A 10,633-nucleotide genomic window follows, 5' to 3' on the forward strand; every position below is an offset into this window, starting at 1 on the left:
GAGGGGAGGGGAGGGGAGGGGGGATAGTAGAGGATAGGAAAGACAGCAGAACACAACAGACACTAGTATGGTAATATGTAAATCAATGGATGTGTAACTGATGTGATTCTGCAATCTGTATATGGGGTAAAAATGGGAGTTCATAACCCACTTGAATCAAAGTGTGAAATATGATATATCAAGAAATTTGTAATGTTTTGAACAACCAACAATAAAAAATTTTAAAAAAAAAGACCATATTAGTCAGAGTTCTGCAGAAAGTCCCAATTAATATGAAGTTTGGGAGCTGGCTCATATGATCATGAAGGCCCACAGGTCCCAAGAACTGCAGGGTGAGTTGGCCCAAGGGGGGTTGAGTGCTCAGCCTTGAGCGGGACTTGACACAAACAGGTGATAAAGGACCAGAGAGAGGGGGGTTTGAGTGCGTGGGCTATCTTGCAGCCAACATCTGTTCAGCCTGCCCTGCAGACAACACAGTTCAGCCTGCTGTGCACCCAAAAAAGTGCACAAATTTAGAACTGTTACAAATTTCTGGTAGGTTGAGCTTTTTGTTGTTCCCAACTACCTCTTCATTTTTAAAATATTTTTTCTTTTACTTTTTTGGTTAGTATTAACATAAGTTACTTTTTCTACCTCTTTAATATTTCACAATTCTTATATTTAAGGAGTATCTCTTTAAATAGCATACAGTTGATATCTTTAAAAAAATTTTTTTTTTTTATGAAGATTCTAGGACACCAAGCAATCTCTTTTTTTTTAGAGAGAGAGAGAGAGAGAGAGAGAGAGAGAGAGAGAGAGAATTTCAATATTTATTTTTCAGTTTTCGGCGGACACAACATCTTTGTTTGTATGTGGTGCTGAGGATCGAACCCGGGCCGTACGCATGCCAGGCGAGCGCGCTACCGCTTGAGCCACATCCCCAGCCCCATAAAAATTTTTATGTTTTTAAATTTCAGTATTTAATCTTTTTACATTCAATTACTGATATACTTACATCTACTCTTACTATTTACTTTAAATTTGACCAGCCTGTCATATATTTCTTTTCTCTTTTAATAATCTTCTTTTGAGTTGATTGAGGTTTTTTTCCCATTTCCATGATGTATTTATTCATATTCATCCTGTACTTATATGTTTCTTTACTACTGTTTACACTACAGATTAAGAAACCTAAACTTAATACCGTATAATGTAATATAATGCTATTGTCAGTTCCCACACAATGTAATAACCTTGGGACATGCTATATAGTACTTCTGACTTCTATGCTATTTTGATATGTTTGCATTCTATATAAATTTAAAATCCAAACTGGGCACAATGGTATGTGCTGATAGCCCCAGCTACTGGGGGTAGGGTACTGAGGCTGAGACAGGTGGGTCCCTTGGCAACATAATAAGGGTCAATGTAAAAAAATAAAATGAGCCAGGTGCAGTGGCCTGCACTGGTAATCCCAGCCGCTCGGGAGGCTGAGGCATGAGGATTGTAAGTTCAAAGCCAGCCTCAGCAACTCAGCAACTTCCTAAGCAGCTTAGTGAGACTCTGTCTCAAAATAAAAAAAATTGAGAAGTGTTGGGGTCGTGGCCCAGTGGTTAAGCCGGTGTAGGTTCAATCCTACACAAACAAAACAAAACGAAACAAAACAAAAAAAAAATGGAAAAAAAACCCCAAACCTATATTATATATTTTATTACTCAGTAGTCAATGTGTATTGGTTTTCACTATATATTTATTCACCTCTGTTGCACTTAAACCCTTTGTATTGAAAAACCAGCCTCTATCTCAGAGCAAGACCTGTCCAAGGAAGGGACATCACCTTTGTCCTTGGAAAAACCCACAGAGCACTCCTAGGCACATTCCCACCCTGCTAAGTTGTTTATCTACAAATAACAGGAGAGATCTGCTGCGCCAGGTGTCCCTGACTCAGTCAGGCTAGGTGGGGATCCATAGCAGCCCCCTAGCAGCCACCAATCAGCATGAGACAGGGAAATACCTGGGATGCCAGTGGTTTATGGTGGTTGATAACAAGTTGGGAAACCATGTAGTTCAGCACGTACACCCCTCTTGGCTCAAACCAATCAGTTCAAACAAATACCCCTTTTGTACTGACCAATCACCCCTACCCAACTTGTTCCCGCCAATGAATGTGCTAATCATGTTTTAGAGTTGTTATTTGATTTTCCCGAGGTGTGTGATGATTTGCTATGATGTATGTGAAGTCCCTGCCCTCTCCAAAGAATGTATAAAACTGCTGCAAACCCTGGGCTCGGGGCCTCTCGGCGTCGCCAGTTGCTGTGTGTGTGCGCGGAGGACCAAGCTAGCTCGCAATAAGCACCTCTTTGCTGCTTACATCGATCTTGGGTCTCTGGTGGTCTTTGGGGGTCCCGAATTCGAGCATAACAGTATCTCCCCGCTCCATCTGAATTCTCTTTCTTCTGCCTGAAGGGATCCTTTCATGTTCTTTACTGTGAGTCTTTTGATGGTGAAGTCTCCAGTTTTTGATTGCCTGGAAATGTTTACTGTACCTTAACTTTTGAAGGCTATTTTCCTTCTATACGAGCATTATTTATTTTAAGCTCTTCAGGAACAATCATTACTCTGGCCTCCAGCGTCCGTTTTTCTGTTGGAAGACACGCTTTTTCATGGAAGGTCATTTGTCTCTCTCTCTCTCTCTTTTTTTTTCCTTTGTTTTTGAGACTTTTCTTCTTAGCTTTGGTTTTCAGCACTGTGAACGCCTAGTGAGGTTTCTTCCTATCTGGTTTTATGTTCATCCTGTCATCTCTGATGTCTTTTTCCAGTCACCGGAGGTTGGGCTGCTCTGATTGAGCTCTGGCTGATGCAGAACAGGAGGAAGAGACAAAGGCACCCAGCAAAGAAATTCTCAGTCCTCCAGGGCCTCTCTGTTCCTTCCTCTCCCACGTGAAGCTTGAAACCATCTGTATTTCCCCCCAGCCTTCATATTCCATGGGGGACTTCTGGGGCAGCCTCTTCTCTGTCACTTTCTTGCCTTGATCCTTTTTGCACTGGGAAACTCCTCTGGTTCCCTGAAGGCCCCAAACCAGGTCAGAAAGCACTTCTGTGGCCTCTCCCTGGGTTCAACATCCTTGCTGGGACTCTGCAGGATGGCTCCCACCCTCCTCGCTGTGTGTACCTGTCCTCTCTCCATGTCCCATGGCTGGCCTCCTCCACAGGCCCCGTCTCTCTGCAGATGGGAGGACCACCACTGACTTATACCAGGGTAGGAATGCTGGCTGCTGGTGTCATGATGATCATCAACATATGGACAGCGGGTCTGGAGAAACACAAGACGGAGCAGGCAGGCGGTGGGGTCAGTTCCAACAGTGGGGGAATAGGCATGCAGAGCCTGAGCAAAGCTGTCAACTCCTTCCTTCCTCTGAGGGGGCCAGCAAGAAGTTGGAGAGATCACCTCTCAGGGTTGCAGAGCTGAGCACAAAAAGAACAAAAGAAGCCCGGCATTTGTTCTTAGCCTTGAGTATTTGTTTTAAATCTCCGCCTCAGTAGTCTCAGGTTCCCTCACTGGGAATACAGCTATTGGAAGAGCTGGTCCTTGCTCCCTCTCTTTTGGAGGGGAACTTTCCAGAAAGAGGCCACCCTCTGTGAATCACCCTAAGGGCGGAGCTTCTTGGGAGAACTGAGGGGAACCCACCCCTTGCTCACAGCGGGAACCAACTGCACCTGGAGTTTGCATCTCGTTCATGACTGAGTTAGGCCATGGTTTTCCCAACTAAAGATGGGTCCTAGCCCTCCTTTGCCTTTCAGATCCAGTGCCGCAGTCTGGCTGGGCACAAATAACCGAGCTGCCACAAAGCCTTGTAGATTCAAACAGCAACTCTTTATTCTCCAACTCTCACCGGCACTCCACACACCACCCAGGAACACACTCCCTCCACCGGGCTCCGTCCAATCTCTCCAACCCCCGCCCCCCCCAAAGAACTTATGGGAACTCCAAAGTAGTAGGCGCTCTATTGCCCGACAGTAAAGGTCAAATATACAATACAATCAATCCAGCATCACAGCAATTATATATAGCTTAACTCAAATCATCATCTCAATGGTTCGCTGGCGTCACCTTACAACCATTCCCTCTGGCAAATGCCAGGCATCATTCTGACTGGGCTGTGGCTCTCAACAATCCAGGAATTAAGATTGATCAAAATCTTGGGCTGGGGTTGTGGCTCAGTGGTAGAGCGCTTGCCTAGCATGTGTGAGGCACTGGGTTGGATTCTCAGCACCACATAGAAATAAGTAAATAAAATAAAGGTCCATCAACAACTAATAAAAACATTTAAAAAAAATCCTTGGGAAATAGTCCAGAATGTTCTGAAGGCTTTTGTGAGGTTCTTTGCTTTCACTCTGTAAGGATCCCGCGAAATGTCGGAGAAAGAGACCACCAAGTGACCACTCATGCAATTGGCAGAAGGGGGGATTTATTGAACCAGCATGCTGGGGCTCCGTGCCCACTAAAGAAGGGAAAGCAGCCCAGAGCCCCGAGCAGGGGCTGAGCACTGCTTAAGTACACTTTTTGGGGAGGGCGGAGGGCTTTGTATACATCAGAACAAATCATCATGAGGCGCGGGAAAATTGAATAACAACTCCTAAACATGATTGGTTCATTCATTGTCGGGAACAGGTCAGGCTGGAGTGATAGGTCATTCCTAAGGAGGGGGTTACATTTAAACTGATTGGTCCAGGCCCTGCAATGCCTGCGTGCAACCACACAGACCCCTTCAGTTATTAAACAACCAGACAATCAGGGGAAATGTTTACTGGGCGGTTCTAAGCATTGTCTTAACAGCTATAGAAATTTAACTCAGACCTTGCAGCTTAGAAACTTTTACAACACCCGGTCTTTTACCCTTTAATTTTTATGCTTTAACTTCAATTTCTTTTACCCTTACAACTCAGAGAATACTAAGGCACAGGAATTAAATGACATGGCTTAGCCACCTCTCCAGAGCACTAAGAAACAGCTCTAGATTAAAGGAAGGATGAGGGTTGAGAGGGCCTCATGGTCCAGAAGAGACTTGTGAGCTGAGGGCCACCATGGGATGGTCCATAAGGGCAGCCACGGAGGCCTGTGGGGTGTGTGGGCAAGCAGAGGAGGGAGGGCAAAGCCAAGAACACTGCTGCCTGCATCCTTCTGGGGTTCAAGCCACGCCCCCACCCCTTTAGGCAGCTCCAGACCATGAGGTGTTGGAAGCTGGTGAGGAGCAGAGGGAGTTGGCTGGTGCCTAGAGTCTTGCTCTGAGTTCCTCATTCTGGGGTGCTATGGGTCCCCTAGGGGATCAGGATGCACAAGAAGAGCCCAATTGCTCACTTGTTGGGGCTGATTATATGGAAACACTTTTGACAGTGAGAGGAGGTGAGATGTTAGTGTTAGGGCCACAAGAACATGGAGAAATGTGTAGGTTCACACTGCCTCCCACAGACCTGGGCTCCTCTGGCCACACAGGGTGATGTAGATAGTGATGCCACAGCATCCTGGCGGGGAGACAAGTCATACTCAAACCACACCCTGGGAGCAAAGGACCATGACATCATGTGGACTGGAGTGCTTCTAAGAAAAATGTTAATCAGTGAGTGAGAGGTGAGGAGCTGGTGCCCAGGCTACAATCATGACAAGAGTGAGGAGCTCAGCCTTGGAACCACTGATTCAGCAACAGCCACACTTCCTTACCCGCGGCCACCGCCAGCCCACACTGGTTCTAGACAGGAATGTGCGTTAGATGTGGGACGTCTCTAGAGACCAGAAGCCATAAGGGTCCTTGTTTTTTTGACCCAGGAAGTCTACAGCTAGGAAAATATCCTCTGGAAAGAACTTAATTCACGGAGAAAGTTTTATTTATAAAGTACAGTTGGTATAGTTTATTTATGACAATTAAATATTGGAACCAGTCCAAATGTGCCACAATAGAGCATGATAATATTCATGTACTAAGCAGACAGTTGGGTCAATTAGGCAACTCCTAAAGTCACTAGAATTATTTGAAAGCGTCTTCTACTGTTAATTACAAACAAGAAAATGCCGAGTTCCATCTAGATCGAGACAATGGTAATCCTTGTCTCCTCACCACACAGTAAAAAGTGAAAAACAAGCAAGCAGACAGAACTATCATGAGCCAAGAAAAAGCTTCACTGGAGAGAAACAAATCAGCTGGCCACAGGGGTGCTCGCCAGTAATCCCAGTGACTCAAGAGCCTGGGAAAGGAGGATCACAAATTCAAGGCCAACCCTGGCAACTTATTCAGACTGTGTCTCAAAATCAAATAAAAAGGGCTGCTGGGGATGTAGTTCAGTGGTAGGGCATCCCTGGGTTCAATGTACCGCAATTTAAAAAGAAGAAGAAAGAAACAAATTTAAAATGTTATCAGGGGTTAGGCTTGAATAATAGAGTTTTTCCTACCTTTGAGGAAAAAAAAAATTCTGATTATGCTGCAGAATTTGTTATGTAGGAGGGTGAGAATGTAGAGAAAAATCCCCACATTCTGAACCTGCATTTGCCGTGGAGTGTATCCAGATTTTACATACCAAATTAGTTTTTATTCTTTCCTGTGTTTTGCACATTTTTAAAATTAGCTCTTACTAACTTTGAAGAAAATCTATACTAAAGCATGTAAAAAACAACTTGAATCAAAGCTCCAGTAGCATCACTCCTTCCGTATTTCTGAGGCCCTCTCCTGTGTCTGTGAGGAGACTTTGTGGAGGTGTGATGCCTTCTCAGCAGCACCCATCTTGTGACCCTGAGATGACAAACCTGTAAAAGAAAAGTCAACAAAATGATGGAGGAAGGGGAGATGTTTCAAGAAACTCAGTCCTTGATGACACTATGGAATTCCAGCAAACCAGGGAAGGCCCATTTTAACTTTAACTAAAGACAGGAAATATTTCAGGATTTTTAAGAAATGAAGACTTTCCTTTTAAATGTCTCTCCCTTCTCAATTTTAAGGGCTAATTATTACTACAAGAAGTAAATATCCCACAACTTCTTTAATGCTAAGCCACCTTTTTAATTGCTACAGGTAAGCTGTGGCCAGCACCGTGGTGCATACCACTTTCTTCACCTTTGTGTTTATATCCCTGGGATAGATCCCTGCAGAGCCCTTCTGATGGGAGGGTAACAGACTCTGAGGTTTATCTCTCTCAGGAGCCCCAGTCAACCCAGCCAACCCAGGGAGTGGCATCTTGGGAGGCTCACGAAGCCTGATCAACCAGCCAGTATCTGAAAGCCAGCCTAATTCTCGCCCTTGGTGGCTGAGGCTTCCCTAATTCTGCTGTCTCCCTCCAGGGCACGGTTCCACCTTATGCTTCTCAGGAAGTGAGAAGCTGTCTTCATCTCCTTACCATCCATGCCATGGGATAGCTGGCCAGGAGGGGCAAGGCTGGGCTCTGGGAGAAAGGCTTTGCAGACTGCGGCTCTCGTGAGAAGGCGCCAGCTCGCTTGGTCTCAGCTGACACCAGCTTCTCACCTCCTCTCACTGTGGAAACCATTTCCCCATTGAGGAAGGGACTGAGCCACTCGTGCAAATTGCTTGAGCCCTGTGGTGACCCCCAGCCCTGCCAGCTCATGCAACATGCAGCACAGCACCAACACCATGGTTAAAAGATCCCCCTTGACCTCCCCAGATGTTACACTTCCAATGCCCCAGGCTGCCTATAAAGAGAGGAGAAGCCTCAGACCCCACAAGGGAGCAGCAGCCTCGAGTCCTCCCGCCCCATCTCTTCTCGGCCAGCACTTGAGCCCAATCTGCAGCCCAGCATCATGGAGGTCCCCGTGGCCGTCCTCGCTGTCCTGTTCTTCACTGAGGCCCTCTCCTCCCTGACCTGCTCAGCCTCCCGTGAGTCTGTCTTTTGCTCTGTGTCCTAACTCTTTGACCAAGGGCTGGACGGCAATGTCAAAGTCTGTGCCTGAGGCCCTCCAAGCAGGGCATGCCAGAAGAATTTTGAGGCTCCTGCCCAGAGAATTTAGCTTCCTAAGGGGTTTTGGTGACTCGATTCTAGAGGACAGAGAGAGACAGCATCTCATTTTATGGATTGGAAAGTGGAGGCCCAACTGGGATTTTGACAGACGTAGTTTATTTAAAAAAAAAAAATACTGAATTTACTGTAGAGAGACATAAAGTCCCCAAACTAAGGTAAATAAATAAAAGAAATACCAACTTCCTTCTGGGTCCCTCTGTCCCCTCATCCCCACCTCAAGCATGCTAGCCCTCGTTTGGGGGAAGGCCAGGAGAGGCTGGTCGGCCTCTCCTTCTGAACAGGCACTTGGGGTCTTTCTGTCCTGTCCCTCACAGTGGGTGCTGACACCCCCACCGCCTGCTGCTTCTTCTACATCTCCCGGAAGATTCCGCGCAAATTTGTAGATGACTATTATGAGACCAGCAGCCAGTGCTCCAAACCGGCGGTCATGTAAGGGCCAGGCCTCCTGGCCACCCCTGGAGAGGGAGGCTGGCGGGCTGGGTGAGGTCCCATGGGAGTGCTCTGCTCCGAAGGCCCGTCGGGTGCAGGAGTCCAGGAGGTGCCTGGGGGGTTTTCAGACCGGGACTGGGGCCCACAGAGCCCTGGGCAGTGGGAAGAGGGGGAGGAGTGACAGCAGGAAGGGGCTTTCTGAGCAAACCCTCATGAGACATTTGGGGAGGGTTCGGGAACCCCAAGGTTCTAGGGAAACTGTCTGGTCAGGCCCCGAGGTGTCTGGGCAGAGAAGGATGCAGGGGCCCTGGGAGTCCCCTGCTGGAGTCCTCAGTATCCCCTCCTTCCACTCTTCTCCACAGCTTCCAGACCAAGAGAGGCCGGCAGGTCTGTGCTGACCCCAGCGAGGCGTGGGTTCGAGCCTACATCACCGACCTGGAACTGAACGCCTGAGTGGCCTGGAGGAAGCAGGGAGGCAGCACATCTGTGGGTGGACGGGGGAGCAAATACCTGAGCCAGGGCTGTGACCCCGCAGTTCTGGAGGCCACCCGTTCTGCGGGTCCTACCCTCATGCCCAGCCTCACTCTGGGGCCCTTCTTACATTTTAGTGTATGTATCTCATTTAATTCTTGTAATCAATCTCGTTAAAAATTATATTACGCAATGCATGTTTTCTCTGACAGCCAGTGACTTCCTCTTCACCACCCTCCCCCCTTTTCCTTTCAACTCTTCTCACACATAATACACAGAGCAGCCAGTGTGATTAGCTGTACCAGAGAAATTATGCCCATATAGATCTCAAACAACAGGCGCTTACTGAATGATTTTGTCCAGCGTGGCTTACAAATGATTGAAGGCACTTGTGATAGTTTTATTGATTTTGTTTGCTCAACTAATCAGAAACACAGATGGACACAGACCCTGGAAGAAGAGTAGCGAAATATGAAAAGAGGCAGACAACCCAGAAACGGGGCAGAGCAGTACTGCAGATATACCAGGTGCTCCCTGGAGATACTCTCCTGAAAAGTTGAACCAGACACTCTTATTTTATAAACCAGATCATAAGTGATTTGATCTAAGAATATTTTGTGCCAAGACAATACCCACTGATGCACATAAGTTCATTTTCTCATTCATGCTTTCTTCTGTGTGATGGCTGACATTTCTTGAAAGCTTACCGAGTTCTGGGTTCTGTCCTAAGTGCTCCCTTAGGTTAGTAGCAAGTCTAGTGACCCTGCCTGTGGAAGAGCAAAGACCTGGCAGGTGGCTGAGAGCCTTGGTCAGATTCCGTGCTCATTGCTCAGCTTTGGGGGAGAATGTTCTTTCTCCATATCCACCTTTGAATTGAGGGTTGGGGGGCTCGGGTGGCCAGCATTAGACAATAAAAATACAGATTGAATCTTTTTCTTTCTTGGTATATCTTAATACAATATTTGTGACATACAAATAATTGTTTGTTGTTGACCAGAAACTCAAATTTCACTGGATGTCTGGTTGTATCTGGCAACCCTCCTTAGAGTGAATGTGTCTTACAATGGTGACTATTCCCTGTACTAGGTGGCAGTCCAAGGATTGGCTTAAATTGAATTCACCAGTAGAATCACTTGGAGGAGCTTTTAAAAACTTCAATGTCAGGGCCTTACCTCCAAAGCTACAAATTTATTGGATTTGGGAGAGGACTGGCATCTGTGATTTAAAAACTTCCCAGGTGATATTAATGCCAGCCAAGTTTGAGAACCACTGATAAGGTATAGCCACAGGCTGTTTGGGGCCTGCCTGGGGATTTCAGAGATAATGGAATTTCTTTGGATTTTTTTTTTTTTTTGTACTGGATTAAATCCAGGGGCACTTAAACACTGAGCTCTTTTTATATTTTGTTTTGAGACAGGGTTTCTTCAAGTTGTGTAGGGCCTTGCTAAATCTCTGAGGCTGGCTTTGAACTCACAATCCTCCTGTCTTAGCTTCCCAAGCCCCTGGAATTACGGGTACGCACCACCTCACCCAGCCTCTTTGATTTGTTTTTCTTTCTTTTTTTTTTAAATTTGTTATTTTAAGTTATATGTGACAGTAGAGTAATTTAAAAAAACATTTTCCACATTTTTTACTGGTGCATTATAATTGTACATATTGATGGAATTTGTCCCTTTGATTTTTGAAGTCTTCAGACCTACTTGTTTGTTTGTTTTTTTTTTTTTTTTTACTAATT

The 10,633-nt window shown here is 46.1% G+C and overlaps 1 protein-coding gene across 1 annotated transcript; it reads left to right on the forward strand.

Annotated features, from left to right (window-relative positions):
• Window positions 1-7,673: 7,673 nt before the first annotated feature.
• On the forward strand, window positions 7,674-9,805 carry LOC107150715 (C-C motif chemokine 3-like). Its single transcript, XM_015495846.2, has 3 exons — window positions 7,674-7,856; window positions 8,313-8,427; window positions 8,790-9,805. Exons 1-3 carry the CDS (start codon window positions 7,781-7,783, stop codon window positions 8,878-8,880), a joined length of 282 nt encoding a protein of 93 aa, XP_015351332.1. The 5' UTR covers window positions 7,674-7,780; the 3' UTR covers window positions 8,881-9,805.
• Window positions 9,806-10,633: the final 828 nt, after the last annotated feature.

Source organism: Marmota marmota, unplaced genomic scaffold (genome assembly GCF_001458135.2).
Source record: "Marmota marmota marmota unplaced genomic scaffold, marMar, whole genome shotgun sequence".
In the NCBI taxonomy this organism is placed as follows: domain Eukaryota; kingdom Metazoa; phylum Chordata; class Mammalia; order Rodentia; family Sciuridae; genus Marmota; species Marmota marmota.

What these genes read in the sequence shown, in the direction of transcription:
- LOC107150715 (XM_015495846.2), top strand. Translation starts at nt 7,781, where the DNA reads ATGGAGGTCCCCGTGGCCGTCCTCGCTGTCCTGTTCTTCACTGAGGCC. An exon ending in CCTGACCTGCTCAGCCTCCC is followed by an intron (nt 7,857 to 8,312) that starts GTGAGTCTGTCT and finishes TGTCCCTCACAG; the next exon opens with TGGGTGCTGACACCCCCACC. An exon ending in TGCTCCAAACCGGCGGTCAT is followed by an intron (nt 8,428 to 8,789) that starts GTAAGGGCCAGG and finishes TCTTCTCCACAG; the next exon opens with CTTCCAGACCAAGAGAGGCC.